At 35.1% G+C, this 18,334-nt stretch overlaps 1 protein-coding gene across 2 annotated transcripts in view; it reads left to right on the top strand.

The window, feature by feature from the left end:
* VPS13C (vacuolar protein sorting 13 homolog C) overlaps nt 1-13,740 on the top strand; it is a 174,676-nt gene extending 160,936 nt beyond the window's left edge. The window contains exons 78-83 of one of the 2 annotated variants that reach the window (XM_060005858.1): nt 746-869; nt 1,706-1,820; nt 5,924-6,012; nt 9,385-9,508; nt 10,861-10,944; nt 11,256-13,740. In XM_060005858.1, the coding sequence (XP_059861841.1) occupies nt 746-869; nt 1,706-1,820; nt 5,924-6,012; nt 9,385-9,508; nt 10,861-10,944; nt 11,256-11,357 (638 nt within the window). In that variant the 3' untranslated portion in view covers nt 11,358-13,740. Of the gene's footprint in view, nt 1-745; nt 870-1,705; nt 1,821-5,923; nt 6,013-9,384; nt 9,509-10,860; nt 10,945-11,255 lie in introns of those variants that run through there. The other variant, XR_009518476.1, reaches the window with a different exon arrangement.
* Nucleotides 13,741-18,334: the final 4,594 nt, after the last annotated feature.

Consider the following 18,334-nt stretch of genomic DNA (forward strand, 5'->3'; position numbering starts at 1 on the left):
AAAAAAGTCAGTCACAAAAGACCACATATTGTATGATTCCATTTGTAGGAAATGACCAGAATAGGCCAGTCCATACAGATAGAAAGTACGTTAGTGGTTGCCTAGGTCTGCAGGGTGGGGAGGAAGGAGGTAAATTGCATAGGATTGAGAAGAGGGTTTAGGGGGAAATGATGGGGAATGATTGCTGATAGGTATGGGGTTTCTTTTTGAGATAATAACAGATTTTCTAAAATTGATTATGGTGATAGTTGCACAACTCTGAATATACTATAAAAAACATTTAACTTGTATACTTTAATGGGTGAATTATATAGTATTTGAATTATATTTTAATAAAGTTCTTATATTTTTTTAAAAAGTTCACTGCTTGAAAAATCTCCTGATTGTTGGCCAAAAAAAAAAAAACCCACAATATTTTCTGGTCAGTTCTTAGATCTTCCAGTTATAGGTACTGACTAGACTCCTGGATCAGTAGTTGTAAAATTTGAGTGTGCCTTGGGATTACCTTGGGGACTTGTTAAAGCACAGATTACTGGCTGGGAGTGGGGGCTAATAATTTGCATTTTTAACACACTTTGAAAACTGCTGTTGTATCACATGTTAGGATTAAATTCAACTTCTTTAGAAAGTCAAATTCTAGGAACTTCCTGGGTAAAACAGTTCAGTATTTGACTTAGGCTTTTGTTGAGTTCAAAGTTGCTTATTTTAAAATCTCTATTCTTTCATTGTCTTTGGTTTTATGAAGGTGCCAAAAAGGAAGGAGCTGCTGGATTCTTTAAAGGAATTGGAAAAGGGCTTGTGGGTGCGGTGGCTCGTCCAACTGGTGGAATAATAGATATGGCCAGCAGCACCTTCCAAGGAATCCAGAGGTAATTAAGTGCGCACTGTATGCAAGCCATGTGTCTGTGTGCCAATTGTTGCCAGGAATACATAAGTAGGTTAAATACTCTGCCTGTGCGTGAGGACCTTAAAGTCTAATTGAAAGCTCTGACAGGTTCACAAGGTAGAGTGCCCCCAGAAAGGAGTAAGAAGAGATTTTTTTTATTAGCCAGTTTCTCTTTTATTCAGCAAGTGTTTATTGGTCCCTACTATATGCCAGGCAGTGTGCTAGACACCACAGATACAAAGAGTGGATGGCCTACTCCCTGCCTTTATTATTTTGACATTTTCTTTTCTTTAAGAAAAGGTGGGGATCTTGGAGTCAAACCTACTTGTTTTTTTTGTTTGTTTGTTTGTTTGTTTTAATTAATTTATTTTTGGCTGTGCTGGGTCTTCGTTTCTGTGCGCGGGCTTTCTCTAGTTGCGGCAAGCGGGGGCCACTCTTTATCGCGGTGCGTGGGCCTCTCACTATCGCGGCCTCTCTTGTTGCGGAGCATAATCTCCAGACGTGCAGGCTCAGTAGTTGTGGCTCATGGGCCTAGGTGCTCCGTGGCATGTGGGATCCTCCCAGACCAGGGCTCGAACCCGTGTCCCCTGCATTGGCAGGCAGATTCTCAACCACTGCACCACCAGGGAAGCCCTAAACCTACTTGGTTTTAATACTTGTCACATTATTTTGGGCAAGTTATTTAAAATTACTCTGTTTATCAAATATTGATATACTGTGTTACATAGTACAGTGTTGAATCAACACATATATATTTGTATTATTTTGAAAGTTTCTCACATGTTTTCTTATATGTACTTACTCTGCTGCCTTACACAGGGTGGCAGAATCAACTGAGGAAGTGACCAGGCTCCGTTCCCCTCGCCTGATCCATGAGGACGGCATCATTCGCCCTTATGACAGACAGGAATCTGAGGGCTATGATTTATTTGAGGTATAAATTCTATTCTTCATGGTCATGAGTGAAATTTAATTTTAAAGATTTCTAGGATCAGGATTTCATGGGTGGTTTCTAAAGTTCGTGGTTCATGAACTTCTTTAAAGATGACACAGGGAATGATGGTAGGGTAGAATTTGATTATTTATTTGTTTTATTATATTAGCATAATGTATTAAATGGGAGTAACTCATCATTTTTTTTCTGCACAGGATCAAAGCTTTTTAGTGCAGAAAGGATAATCTTAAAAGAAGTCATAGGCTTTATTACTATTTGTATGTTAGCTCCTTTAGTTTGCATTGTTAACTTTGGTCTCCTACTTTGTAGCTAATTATTGGAATTTCACTGCTTCCTTTTCTCCCAACCAAATTAATTTATTTAGACTATATTGTAAATCTAGATTTATTCAGGTAAACAGAAGCTGGAGGAGAGAAAAAAAGATTATGTACAATTTAATGTTTTTAAACCTTAAAAACTTTTTTAAGGATTTTTTTGGCTTTTATTTTAGTTTTAATTTTACTGTATTTAAATAATACACACATATGTAAATTGCTATTCTCCCATGACTAGCTTTCCTCCAAAATAAAATTAGTAATATTTTCCTACTTTGACTTTAAAATAAAATGACTCTTCATTTTTCTTAGACTTTGATTTTTATAGTATGTGATTATATTTTATCTTTCTGCATGCTTCTAACTTTATTTTCTTTCTTTTTCTGCCTACACAGCAAGAACTGGAAATACAGGAGTAAATGTTTTCTATACTACTACTTGATTTCATCCTTAAAAATCAAAACAAACTGTGGTATTAATTGACTGTCCTGATTTATTTAGAGTGAGAGTCCATTAAAATGAAGTTTTCTTTACATTTCTCACCTCTATCTGAACTTTTTATTGTAGTGGCTTGACTACAGATAAAAATTATGATATTCCTGGTAATACTGTACAGGAATAAGAGGTCAATATAAAAGATGAAAGGACATAGGAAATCAACTCTCTTTTACATTTAGTTGGAGGAACACTTTATTGAACTCACAAGTGGATACTTTTACTATCATTTTGAGAATTTCATCTTTTCTTACGGTAATCATGTGCATTTCTGGTAAAGTTGGGGAAAAAAATCAATTCTTATGTTCAGTCTATTATGTGTTCTTTATGTATGTGAACTGAACACAACTGTTCAGTTGGATTATATATTTTTTAAACTATAGTTATCAAAAGAATAAATTGAATCCTTCATATTTAAAACAAGGACTCTTTCAAGAAGAAAGAATGACCTTCAAAGACTAGCCTAAAACTATAGCTGACAGACTTTTCTTGTGCCTGAATAATTGAGGGTTGGCAAAAATGTTGCCTCATGTACAGTTTCTGTGAGAATCAAGCACAGTAACTAATTCAAGATTCTGTCTTAAATCATCACTAATAATTATTCTTCCTTCTTAGGTAAAACTAATGATTTTTAATTTTCCTGGATATATTACAGTCTTAATGAGACTTATGGAAAATCTTATAACTTGTTAAAATTCTTTTCTTTATTGTTTACTTTTTGATTGTTTAGCTCTTTATGTTATTCTTTTCCTCATGATGTCCCTTTTTACAACTGCATGTCAGTAAGCACAAAGCTTCAAGAAACTATTATTTTAGCTAAATATAGTCATCTGATTTAGTAGTTTTTGTTAAGATATGAGAACTGGAAGAAATAGAATGATTGTACATTAAGAACAGGAATTGGTAATTTTCTTCCTTGGGTAGCAAGGGTAGGCATGGATAATTAAGAAATTTAGGCTGTTTCATCCCTTGCCCACTTTGCTGTAATCAGTTAGTTGGGTACAAAGTATTTGATAATCTAGACTGTGTTTGATATAGAGAAGAAAGGAGACTTCTGTCCTTAAGGGACCTAGTATAACAAAATGTGTAAATATTAAAGAGCACTTGAGGGTAAATTATGTCCTCCTAGTGCTTAGTGTAATGTGGGTACATTCTAAATAATTTATTTGGGAATCTTTTGATTTATCCCATTTTCTTTTTCTCCTGAGTATTGCTCTGTATTCTTTAATTTAATACTGAGCTTTGAAAGTTACTGAATTATATACTATGTTTTCATAGGATATACTCTTTTACTTATCCTCTGTTCTCCTAGGATAATTATCATGACACACACACACACATATATATTTACACACAGACATATATATTTATATAGCCAATTTTTATTTAATATTCATCTTGATTCACATAGTTATGATTATATAATATTTTAAATGGTGTTCCTTGATTTTTTGTTTTAATTATATTTTTCCATGTTCTTAGAAATGCTTCATTCTTAATTCTTGCGTTACCATCTGTTGAGGTAAATTTACCTCGTATATTTGACCATTCCCAGTTCTTGACATTAAAGTTGTTTCTGTTATTTTACTAACAGTAAGAATGCTGTGATAAACATCATTAAACATAATGCTTTTTCATATCTTATATTATTTCCTTAGAATTTACTTGAAAAAATTGAATGGTTTTGCTAAATATTGTAAATTCTTCAAGTTGCATTTTGGGAAGGGAGAGTAAATATTTTATAAACTAATCTGCCACAAAGACTGAATCTCAGAGTGCAGTGGGTTTTAGAAGTGCTGGAAACCAAGTTTCTATAATGTATTATGGTGATAAATATACTTTAAAAGCTTCAGTTTTTTTAAAGTGCAAAGCCTGATAACTAATGAAAATGCATACAAGATGGAAAGTGGGTAGTATTTCTTGCACATTTCATCTCAAATCTAAATATTTTAACATTTAAATTTCAAAGCTGAAAGTAAAAGCACTAAATTGTTATATTCATTTCCCATATTCTCTTTAAAGGAATTAAGGTATAAATGTTAAAAGATTTTAGCTAATTCACACAGGGAAGATGGGAAACAAGTGACTATTAAACTCCACTTCTCTCTGAGACTCATTCCAAGGTTGAGACCCCATTCTCTGGGGATTCATCTTCCTTGTTCATGGCTTTTTGTAATTGTCAAGGAATGACTGGGAACCAAGGATCTTTAAAACAATATGTATTTGAAATAATAATCAAGTGTGCTTTCTCTGCTTGTGATTATTATTGATCATATTCTCCTTTTGATAATATTGATATTGTATTCTTGGTTATAAAATGTTAATATCTTATAGGTATGTTTATGTTTTATATTTTCATATATATTATCTCATCTGATTTTTAATTATTATATATAATGTCAATAATATTTCATTAGCATTAATTATAAAAATAACTTCATTAATTTTAATGTGTGTTGACTAAAGTCACAATAGTTTTGAAGATAGTTAAAAAATAAATGTATTTTAATGCGCTACTATTTATACTTGAATTATTTTATGCTTGTAATTGTCTTTAGTAATAAGTTGTGCCAGCTCTTTGAAATCTTAGAAATTCTTCATGTTTGTATTAAGATTGTAATTAAATTTTCTTTTCTACCAGGAATATAATTCAATACACGCTTGTACTTCTCATGCATGTTTAATGTATAAGACCAAATATTCAAAAATATTAAATATCAGTTATCTTGGAATTTTATTATGTGTATATCTACCTCTCTGTAAATTAGTGGTTCTTAACCTTTGAGAAGGATCACAGACCCCTTTTAAAAATCTGATGAAAAGTATGAACTGTCCTTTGAAAAAAGTTCAGAAATACATTTTCAAAATTTTATATTCTGTTATGGTAGTTCATAGACCTCCCAAAGTCCTTCCGTGGACCCCAGGGTAAAGACCCCTGTAATGTTAATGTCCAGTTTTAGTATAGGTTCATATTAATGAAAATGTCTGATTATTTCTGGTAAATATTTAAAAGCTTCTGAGTTATGCAACAAGATGTATTTTATTAGAAGATCACTTAGTGTTTAATACTTATTTGTCTTTTAAGGCACAGTGAAAGTTAATTTATACTATGAATATTTTTCTAGCTTCACGTGCCAATCTATAGAATTGTGCTTTTGGTTTTAACAATTTTTTCCTAACTGGTACTGTTATTATGATTAGCTAATATAGAGTATTGGAAATACTATTTGGATGCATGTACAACCCAAATCTTGAGTCTTCTTTTCTTTTCAGAATCATATCAAAAAGTTAGAAGGAGAGACTTACCAATACCACTGTGTTATTCTGGGAAGGAAGAGGACAAACCTTATGGTTACAAATAGGTATTGACTTCAAGTGACGTTTTTTAAAATGCTGACTATATAGATGATAAGAATTTTGGAGATTAAAATGGCAGAGGATTTAGATAACTATGCTTCAACTGCGAAATGTTCATTGTCATAGAATCACAGAAATACAGATCTGGATAGGTCCTTTGAGGTCATCGACTCTGACCCTCTCATTTTGGAGATGCTGAAACTGAGACTTAGCATGGTTTAGGGGCTTAATCAAGTTATACAACTTCTGAGAGACGGAGTCTAGAATAGACTTTATAAGTGCACCAGTGATGCCTTTATATGTGAATTATAAATCCCGTTATGGAGGGTGAACTCATGAATCACTTTTTCTCACGAGGTTTTATTTTGGATGATTAGCATACCTTTTAAAAGGCTGGTATTATTTCTTTGTGTTCCAGTTTTTTCTAAGTATTTTGGGAGTGGTAGATAATTTTTCCCAATAAAAGAACTTGGAGTAAACTACTAAGTTTATTTTCCTGAGATTTACCTTACATCACTTATTCTAATTATAGATTAATAATTTTCAAAACATTCTAATTTATGTATTTTGTAGGACTAAAGCAAAGCACTTACAGTAGGTAACATCTGCATTAGATTCCTTACTATTGCATTTAAATATATTTAGGTGGCAAGGAGAGAAAGGAAAGCATTAGGGTTCAGGCTTAAACCTACAAGCTGTTTCTAAGAGAGAGTTAACTAGTCTTCTGATTTGCCCATTAATTAAGAAGTAAAATATTCACAAAACAATCTAAAAAGTAGTTTTTATGCTTTTTATGTAATTCAGCACTAAGCAGTGGAAATCAGTGGGGGGTTTTTTGTTTTCTTTTTTTTTTGGTAATATGTAATACTTTAGTGCTTGTTTGATTTAGGCATTTGGTAGGAATATTAATGTGTACATTATACATCTGTTTTTTCTTCAGATAAATTGAAAAATCATAGTAATTTGAAATCTAATCCCTTATAGAGCTTTTCAGGAGGCAATTAGAAAAATAATATTCCTGACCAATGCAATGACAGTCTCCCTTAGATATGAGTGGGTAGCCTTAAGAGACCAGGGTTGGGTGACTGAATATGGAAGAGAAGGGAATACAAGATGACTTTGCTGTTTTGGCCTGAGTACCATTTACAGTAATTTGAGGGAAACGATGATGATTTTGTTTCTGTTTTGAGCTTAATGAGTTTGACATAGCTTTGAGATATCAAAGTAGAGGTGCCTCAGTAGTCAGGGAGACATATAGATGCAGGTTATACCTGGAATAGGTATACAGATAATTGGAGTTTGGGTAAAGATCTGGAGTTGAGATCTAAGAAACCATCCTGAGAGAATATGTTAAACAGAAGAAGACCAAGATTTGCACTCTGGCAAACATGGTGCAGGAGGAAGAAAGTGAAGGAGATTGAAGGTGGCATGGTGGCAGGAGAACAATAATATTGTTCAAGAGTACGATGGTCAAGAGTAGAGTTTTAAGACAATCAGAATGGTGAATTGTGTTTGATGCAGTGATTTGTAATAGCTATCTTTAACTCTTAGCTCCATCATCTGATTCTCTACTAGGCAGGAGGTGGGGGGTGGAGTCCACTTCCTAGAGACTGTTTGGAATGTGTAGGGGTGTTGGAAGTTGTTGCAATGATTAGAGGCCCTGCAGGCGCTTAGTAGCCTGGGGCCAGGGTTGCTGTACTTCCTACAGTGCACAACACAGTCCCGCAATTTCAGTAGCACCTGTGCTGAAAAATACAGTGCCAGGGGTCTGTATCAGTCCTCACCCCATTGGTCACCAAGTTCATTCAACTCTACCTTATAAACATCTAGAATCTAGCTCTTCCTCTCACAGCCAAAGTCAAAATTTCTTGAAAGCCTCCCCCACCCCCCGACCCCTGCAGAAAAAACCAAAAAACAAAAATCCTTCAAGATCTGGCTCTAAGCTAATTTTCTCACCTCTGTATATATCCAGTAGTCCAGCTACAGACCTCCACATTCCTCAGATAAATCTTCCCTTTTTTTTTTAAGAAATATATTTTAAACATTTTTTAAATTAATTAATTTTATTTATTTGTTTTTGGCTGCATTGGGTCTTCGTTGCTGCACGCAGGCTTTCTCTACTTGTGGCGAGCAGGGGCTACTTTTCATTGTGGTGCGTGGGCTTCTCATTGCGGTGGCTTCTCTTGTTGTGGAGCGCGGACTCTAAGCACGCAGGTTCAGTAGTTGTGGCTCACGCACTCTGGAGCGCAGGCTCAGTAGTTGTGGTGCATGGGCTTAGATGCTCCACGGCATGTGGGATCTTCCCAGACCAGGACTCAAACCCATGTCCCCTGCATTGGCAGGCGGATTCTTAACCACTGTGCCACCAAGGAAGTCCCAGATCTTCCCTGTTTTGTACTCCTATATACGTTAATGCACTGTTTCCTTTGTCTAGAGTATAATTTCCCTTTCCTACCTAGAGAACTTCTTCCTTTCAAGAATCAGCTCTTAACACTACCTACTTTGTCACCACGGTCAGTCCCTCTCTCCCGTGTGCCAAAAGAATTTCCTACACACTCTGCTATTGTTCTTATCTAACTGTGCTGTAGCATTTATTTGCAGGTTTATTTCCCCTTATAGCCTATGGGTACCTCTCAAGCGGAAACCTTGTCTTCTTTGTTTCTCCAGCACCATACACATTTGTAGAATGAACAGTTCTACTTTCCTAGTTTTGCTTTCTGTAATAGAAACTTTAGAATCAAGTATAGTTACATCAGTAACAAATCTGAATCACACACTGGGAAATCAATGTGGATGCCCTTTAAGGATTCTGTGAATTTTTTTTTAATTGCTTTTGAGTAAAATGGGATACTCACTCTGTGATATAGTACATCAGTATTAAAGTGTTCAAACCTGATATTTATTAGTAGGCCTAACGTGAATCTTTGCTGACATTTGAGGTTTGTGACATTTCTTTCTTGATTAAAAGGCATATGTGATTGACAGTAAAAAGCAATTAATAATTTTCCAAGTAAAACATTTCAGGGGCTTCTGCCTTTATTGCTTCCCAGATGAGAGTATAGTCTGTTCCTTATGTGTTTTAAAGAGCATGATTTCAGTTTTCTGTTCAGTTAAAAAAAATTAAAAAAAGACACTTTTCTGAATTTTGCAAGATTGGCAGAAGGGGAATTTTTGAAGGTCTGCTTTGTTACTTGTGCCATGTTTGCTCTTTATTTGACAGTTACCTTTTTTTTTTTTTTAATGTGAAGCATACATTTTTTAGTGTGCCAGGTTATAATGCTTACTGAGCAAGTAACACTGTCCAGCAGAGTGAAATATTAGAGTAATTAACTGTCTTTATCACTGCCTATGTGTTTTTGTTTCCTTTTGCAAAATAGACGAGTGTTGTGTATAAAGGAAGTTGAAATCCTAGGCCATGTGTCCGTAGACTGGCAATATCCATTTGAAGATTTTGTACAGTCTCCTATTGTTGATGGAAATCTACTCAAAATTTCAGTTGAGGTAAGAAAACATGAATCACACCTTTAGAACCAGGAGTTTGTTAAATGAATGGAAACCAGTGCTTTCTGACTCTGTTTTATAGTTAACTGAATAAAATGTTTGAAGTATTATTATTATTATATGCTGAAAAGTAAGGAAAGCTGTATTTGTGTTCTGTACTTTAGTTTCTGACAGTCCTTGATTGCATTGAGTGAAATATTAAATTTGTTCACTGAAAGAATTAGGTTACTTTTTGGTAGAATAAAGCATTATTGAGTAGAAGGGTTTTTTTTTAACTTCATATGGATACTATTTTGCTATAATCTTAAATACTTCTGGAAAGATTCCCCATTTTAGGCTTTTAGGAGATTATTATAAATATTATGTCTAAAACACTCACATTTAATAATATCTGACATTTATAGAAGGCTAATGCATTTTAATTATGTAATAATGCTTTCATGTCTTTCCTCTACATTTTCTATGGAAAAACTTTTTAATTATATAGCAAATAATTACCAAAAATGATGCCCCATCTTTTGCTTAGTTCGTAGACTCACTTTACTTTGAAATGTATAATTTTTATTATATATGATATAAACTTATTTTCACCCCTTTAAAAAAAACTAGAAATTACTATTCCAAAGATGGTAATTTCTATATTTTTTCCTAAACAATAATTTTTTATTGTTTAGGATATTTCCTAAACAATATCTCTATTCCTGAAGCTATCTGAAAAATGTTTATCATAAAATTCAGTAGTTAGAGATATAAGTACTATTATCCTTTAATTTACTTTCTTTTCATACAACTTTACAAGTAAAAGAAACTACCATGAAACCATTCCATTTTGTATTTCAGCCTTACCTCATTGTAGAGTTTCAAAATTGAAATGCCTTGGTATATGAAACATAGTTTTTAGACTAGGAAAGATTGTGTCACTATGCATGTATATTACAGTTTCCTCAGTTATCACTTTTCTTTCACATCAGTGGTGAGAATTGACTCAGTGTGTTTTACATTATATAAGAATTTTATCTATCGGCCAAGAAAATGAAGGAAGGGTTTTTTGATTTGTCAGATGTGATGAGTTACCAAGTGGTATTTCTGTAGGCTATTTATCATTGCCTGCAGAAAGCCATCATTTTATGCAGATAGATATATACTCATCCAATTTCATAAATTCTAACAACTCACATATGGAACCACTATCCTTGTACCAAAATGATTTATTTCTTATCATACCGAATATGTGTATTTGGTTAGTCTAGTGATTATAAAATAGAGTTGACATTTAAGCACTCAGTTAAAGGTTATGATTTTTTTTCTTCCCCATAATAATTTCTTTCCTGTCATTGTTTGTTTTGAAACAGAAACAAGGTCTGTTCCAAAAAAGAGACAGTGCCAATCAAGGCTGTGTCCAGAAAATTTACCTGCAGGATACCACCACAGCAGAGGTAAACGATTTATTTTAAAGAATGCCCTCTCAGTGTTTTCACTGCAAGTTGAAATAAAATGTTATAATTAACAATACTTATTACTTTTCCCAAAAGATCTACTAGTTATAGCTTTGGATGGGTATATATGCTTAAAATAATATGTTGTGGGCTTAACAGGGCAGAAGGGTCTTAGCATGACGTGTATTAACTGTGTATTCTTGTCTTTGGACCTGTGTGGAGAGCTCATACCCTTGGTTTTGTCCCTTTCTCCTCCACCATGTGAGCCTGTACTTGTCTTTACCATTCATGGTAAATATTTTGTTTTCCAGAGAGCATGTCGTGCCATTGAGGATGCATGGTCAATGAGACAACAGCAAAAATTGATGAAGCAATCATCACTGAAACTTCTCAGGCCCCAAATACCATCTTAATCACAGATCCCAGGGGGCTGCAGCTGGGAGAAAAACCAATCACAGTCTTGTCTGTAAACCACTCTTCTTCAAGGAAGCCTTTAGTTTTGGAGTTTTTTTCTAGAGTAGTTAGTTTTGGATTTTCCATTTTTCCCCCTTAGTTTTGGCTCTAATTTTGTAGCTGTGTGTATGATAGTAGTCCACTTCTACACTGCCACCTGGATGGGTCAGACCCTTAAAGAAATATCACTTTAAACTCAGAGTGAAATTTCCATTAAAATTGTGAAACAAAGGGTAATAGCTTGTTTTTAATTAAAGTCCATACTGAAAAATAAGAAAGGAGCTTAGAATGACTAGTGTTCTGTGAGAGCTTTTATGGACAAGTCTTTGAACAAATGTTGTATATTTTGTTCAATAATTGAACTGATACAACATTTTTGGTAAACCAGGTGATTGACTTAAGAAAAACCACTAAAGGGAGACATGACATGTTTCCTATTTTCTTTTCATGAAAGCATTATTTTCTCCTAATAAAAACACGTTTTGATTTGGCACTTATTTTTCCTCCTTGCACTGTAATATAAAGACAAATGGAAAATCAAACCTTAAAATATCTATACTCTGTTCTCTGGAAGTTTTGGAAATTATTTACATGCTGTTTCGAGATGAACTTATATGGCATGATCAATGTGCTGATGCATGAAAATATTGCACTTTAAGTTTTTCAAGAGTCAGAAACATGAAAAAAATGAATATTTTTATATTTCTAGAACTTGTATTTTATAAGTTGAAAGATTTTTAAGGGCATCATAATTAACACTTAATTTTAATGCATATGTAGAAATGTATTTTAAATACTTAGTAGGAATAATGAAAGAGCTCTAGCTGCTTTATATATAAATAAAGTAAGGCATCTAACAACACTGAGGAAAATCATTGGTAGTATCCTTTGAGCGAGCAGGCCTGTAAGAATCAGCTCCATACACTCTCATTTTTGTTCTTTCTGCATCCCATTTGTGCTGGTCAGAGATGCACTGCCTATTAAAGCTTTTTAAAAAATGCTCAAAAGTACTTAATTTCCTTGGATGAATCTTTAAATTTGCTCATGGTTTTTAACATGGCATTTACTTCAAATCACTGAATTAATGATGAAATGAAGTTGTGCACAAACTTCGTTTGCTCTGTTTTTGCTGATATGTGTGGTAATGTTTCTACTATCCTTATTCTTGTTTTTTAAGGCTGCCCTTACAACTTTAAAAAATTTTCCTAGTTATAAATTTACAGTAGACTCCAAAACAAAGGGTATAATAACTAATGCCCTAAATATTTGATATGTTATGGTGGTCTTTGCCTTTTTCACCATCACTTTTTTTTTCTGTCAAGGAAAGTATTACATTCAAAACTTCTAGGTTTGAGCAGAATTTCTGTTAATTGCACTTTATTCAAGTGTACTAATATTTTGTGCCTTTTAAAACTGACTTAATCAGGAATTTGAGGTATCTGATTATATTTTTCATATGAATCACAGCTATTGACAATATCCTAAATATTTAAGTAATTATATTGTACTGATGGCATGTACAAAACATTGAACTAAGAAAAAGTAATTTATAGAAACCCATAAATTCATCATCTCAGTTGGCTCAGAAATAAAATTCCAAATATTTGTACCATTTTTACTTGATTTAATCCCCTGGGACAGAAGTAATTCATTAATAAAGTGTAATAATGTCTATTGTGTTTTTTTAAATGCTTTGAGAGTCAACTGCTTGCATATGAGAGAAATAAAACATTTGGTGCGTTGTTTACAGGTGTGAAAACTTTGTGGGTTTATGTTACATACTCAATAATACTTGCTTTTACTTTTTGTGAGAACTTAGTTTAATAGTTACAGAGAGCTTTTTAAAAAAATTTTTATTGAAGTATAGTTGACTTACAATGTTGTGTTAATTTCTGCTGTACATCAGAGTGACTCTGTTATACATATATATGTATGTATGTATATATATTCTTTTTCGTATTCTTTTCCACTATGGTTTGTCACAGGATATCGAATTTAGTTCCCAAGAGCTTCAAAAGATACTAGGCAGGGGCTTCCCTGGTGGCGCAGTGGTTAAGAATCCTCCTGCCAATGCAGGGGACACTGGTTCAATCCCTGGTCCAGGAAGATTCCACATGCCACAGAGCAACTAAGCCCGTGTGCCACAGCTACTGAGCCTGCGCTCTAGAGCCCGCGAGCCACAACTACTGAGCCCGCGTGCCACAACTAATGGAGCCTGTGTGCCTAGAGCCCGTGCTCTGCAACAAGAGAAGCCACCACAATGAGAAGCCTGTGCACCATAGTGAAGAGTAGCCCCCTGCTCACGCACAACTAGAGAAAGCCTGCACACAGCAATGAAGACCCAACGCAGCCAAAATTAATTAAAAAAAAAAAAAAAAAAAGATGCTAGGCAGGAAAAGGTTTTTCCTGGGGGTGTGGAGCCCCTTTACCACACTGGAGACCAGTGGCACAGATCTTCAATACTGAGAGAATACAGAGAACAGATGTGACCAGCTGCCACACTTTGAATTTGTGGCCCCACTTGCCATGTCTTCCATGCTTTCTGTCAGTCGCTGACTGTGGGTGGCAAGGATGCTGGGCAGGCCCACCCCTGGGAGACAGGGAGCTCCTCTGACAGCCGACTTCGGCTTGAAGACTCCTCAGTGGCCTTGCAGAACCTTTCTTAGACTGCACGGCAGTTTGGGGGGCTTCCACCCCATCTGTCTCTGTCTCTCCGTTTTTTTGTCTCCCGTCCTCCACCTCCTCCCACTGGGAACTCAGACTACAAGTCTGAAGGCTTTCCCGGTACTGGGTTATCCACTAGGAAGAATAGCCTGAGGAATATAGCAAAACAGGGGCATCAAAATGTAAAAAAGCACAAAAGATTCAAAGACTCATAAGAAAAATCTGATCTAGGATGGATTTCTTTACACGTGTTTCATGATTTAGTATTGTTTTTATTTTGAATTATGTATAAGGGAGATGACTATCACCCTTTTGGTGCTGTGGGCCTCTAAATGTATTGATGTGGTGTTGTCTGGACATCTGTATTTTTCACAGTGGTTTCTGTATATTTCTAAGGTACACCTGGGACCCAAAAGTTAATGCTCTGGATTTAAAGTAATCAAACTCTTGAAGAGCTCTGCAGTTAAATTACAGAATTGCAATTACTGCCAGAGCTAGAAGAACCATCTTTTTACTGGGGAGAAAACCAAAGATTTTTAAGGGATAGGAGATTACTCATATCAAAATCATCTATCCTTGAGGCACAAGCCCTTTTGTTTGAGAATCCCTGTGAGAATGACGATTAATACTGATGAAAGAGGATTCTATGCTATGTGTGTATTGACTCTGAAAAGAAATTGAGACTCCCTGGAACAGAGGGAGCCCATTTTTCTCAGTAATTGTGCCTATAGTAGAAATTTAGGCTTATCGTTCTTGAATTTATGCTTCCATTACAAGGCTGTATCATTCAAATACTCAACATTGAGCATCTCTTTGCACTGAAAAAGCCTTCGGAAAAACTTTTTGTTTGTTTTGTTTTTGTATACTGCAGACCCTCTGTCCCTAACAAAATTCAAAAATTGAAAAAGCCCTGAAAGCCAGAAGGTTTTTTGTAAGTTTGCGACAGCAACATTTGACAGCAAAATCTGAACTGAACTGACATGAGGCTATTTGTGGTCTTTATTCTATTTGTGTAAATGAGTTTGGCTGTAGCAAAATTAATGTATTTGATTATGAGGTGCTGCTCCAGACTTCACTGGAGGGGTACAAGCTATGTGGTATATGAACTGTATTGCCTTTCTAAAATTTGAAAAATTCTGTATTGTGAAACACATCTGGTCCCAGGAGTTAGATAAGAAATTGTAAATCTGTATAACCTTAAAATTATCAGTTTATTAAAGCTGCTTCCCGAATTTTGGAAATGTCATAAACTGTAGGAGAAGCCATGAGGAACAACAGGATTTTCTTCCCTCTTCAGATCGTATCAATGTTTTATTTTAGTTATGCTGGCAAATTGTTTTGATAAAGCATTCAAAGTAATTGGCATCGACATGTAGGAGGCTGAAATGTTGCCATATGATGGTGCTTCATAAAGATTCATGACAACTCTGGAGAAAAAAAGACAGAAGAACATAGTCATGATTTCTATCCCCTAGTGTATTAATTAAGTAAATATCTGGTGGATGAAAAGTTTTTAGAATTGACCTCTAGTGTGAAAATAATTAGAATGGTAATGAAATAGGCCATAATATGATCCTCTAGGTTGACAGTATCCACTAAGATAATAGTGAACACTTTACAAAGAAGATTTAATTCTTTAGGAGTATTTTTATCTGGAAGAATGACCAAGTGACTTCTCCAGAGATTGACCATAATGCTTAAATTTCCCCAGTTGTGGTTTAAGTTCCATGATAAATAATATTCATCAAAAAAAGACTTCAGATCTTGGTCTTTGGGTTTTATTATTTGTTTTTGTAGAAAACATTTACCTTATAATACTAGTTTTTCTGTCACAAACTGCTTTCCTCTTTTGTCATCTTCTAAGCCTTCCTTCTTTATACATTATTTTATCTTTTTAATGGCACCTCTCTGGATATTATTGAATTCTCTTTATTAAGTATCAATAGATATTATACCAGTGACTGGCACACTGCAGCCCATGGACCAAATAATCTGGTGTTTTTTTTGTTTTTTGTTTTTTTGTTTTGGCCGTGCCCTGCGCGTCGTGTGGGATCTTAGTTCTTCGACCAGGAATTGAACCTGTGCCCCCTAGAGTGGAAGCATGGAGTCTTAACCACTGGACTGCCAGGGAAGTCCCCAAATAATCTGTTCTTGTAAGTAAAGTTTTATTGGAACACATTAGTAATGCTGTTGCATTGGTAATTCATTTGCATTGGTAATGCTGTTCCCACACTACAATGGCAGAAATGGGTAGTTGTGACAGAGACAATATGACCAGCAAAACTTAAAATATTTACTCTCTGAACCTTTACAGAAGAATATCAACCTCTACATTATACTATCAATATAAAATTAATCTTAGAGATGGGACAGAAACAAGACACTAAATAATTTAACCAAAATCCTATGGTGAGATAGAAGCAGAAATTAGGATTCATCACCTACCAGCTTCTCTTTCTTATCTCCACCTCTTCCCCTTCTTTCTTAGAAATGAGGATACTTGTGTCAATATTGAATGAACATGACTGATGTTGGCTTCTTGGATTTCTTTTAGAACCTTATACCCTTATCCCAAATTTATCTATGTATTTTCGCCCACTCTGTTTTAGGTCTAACAGTGACACAAGCACTTCCCATAGTAGCACTTGAAATCTAAACTGGCCCTTTGTCTGAATTTTTTTTTTCTTTAGAGAATTCTTACATATGATCTAATTTTTTTTTTTTTTTTTTTTTGGCTGTGTTGGGTCTTCATTGCTGCGTGTGGGCTTTCTCTAGTTGCGGCGAGCGGGGGCTACTCTTTGTTGTGGTGCGCAGGCTTCTCATTGCAGTGGCTTCTGTTGTTGTGGAGCACGGGCTTTAGGTGCGCAGGCTTCAGTAGTTGTGGCACATGGGCTCGGTAGTTGTGGCTCACAGGCTCTAGAGCGCAGGCTCAGTAGTTGTGGCGCACGGGCTTAGTTGCTCCGCGGCATGTGGGATCTTCCCGGACCAGGGCTGAAACCTGTGTCCCCTGCATTGGCAGGTGGATTCTAACCACTGTGCCACCAGGGAACCCCTGATCTGATATTACTGTGACAGTTTACTAGAAAATAGAGCTTTTGAGGTGTAAACATCAAGAAATAATTTTGGCTAGGACCTAAAACTTGTCTCTATTTCTAATGCGTGGTCAGAACGAAGAATCAAATACTTGATTATGGTGTTATACCATAATCAAGCCATTAGAAAATTCTGTTGTTAGAGGCATGAGAAAAATGCCCAAGATGCATACTGTATCCCAACTAGCTAGGGGCTCACTGGAGGAAGTTACATGTTTTTAAGCATAGTAGGTCATATTAAAGAGTAATAATGTAACATGAGCAGGTGTTCAAAGATTGCAATTTGAGTGGAAAATATAACATTTTAGATTCACCAGAGGATGGTGCTGCAAATGAGATAAGCAAGCACTTACTGATGGTTTAGATTAAGAAGCACACCTGAACAGGACATATCTCCCTTCCCTGCAGAGCTCTTTTGGAGATTCTTAACCTACTTTGATACTTCTGATCAAATCTTCCTTACTTCATTCAATTCACAGTGATTCACACTTACAGAAGTAGTGGGGGGGGGGGAGGAGGGCATGAATTAGAGTATTAACAGAGTTAACTTTTTCATTAAAGATTTCCTGGACTCTGCAGTGATTGGAATATCAGTAGCTGTGTAATGGAAGTAGTAGATTTTTTTTTTTTCTTTAAGCCAAGATAAGGGAGTCATACTCCTGAGAGATTCTGGAATAGTTAAAGGTCTGTGTGACATTTTAATATATCTGGAATTATTGACCGGAAATACATTGCAGGAAATAACTGCTTGCCCATGTAAAAGATTCCTTTGGTTAAAGTTTAGAGACCTAGAAAATGCTCCTTCGGAGCTGACCCCAAACGAACAGAGTGGAAATTTTGCATGACTATTATGACAATCTAGGTGGTGAATGGATACTATTGAAAACATTGTTTTGTAAGGGCCATAAAGACTGATTACCCATGACTTAGGCTGGTGAATAAGAATATATTGCCTGTTCTATTTAAAACTAATGACTCAATCAATTAATGTTAAATTATAATGTGGCTCTTTTAGAAACACCAATAATGCTTTTATGTCAAGTGGATTCATTTTTAATTAGTACTATCACTTTTTGGAGAAAATAATTCCCTTGGGGGCCTTTGTTTTAGTTGTACTTCAGTTCATAGACTGATAATAGTCCATGGTTGGAAGGTCCTTATATTAAGCATAGATCTGTTTT

This window comes from Delphinus delphis, chromosome 2, assembly GCF_949987515.2.
Source record: "Delphinus delphis chromosome 2, mDelDel1.2, whole genome shotgun sequence".
In the NCBI taxonomy this organism is placed as follows: domain Eukaryota; kingdom Metazoa; phylum Chordata; class Mammalia; order Artiodactyla; family Delphinidae; genus Delphinus; species Delphinus delphis.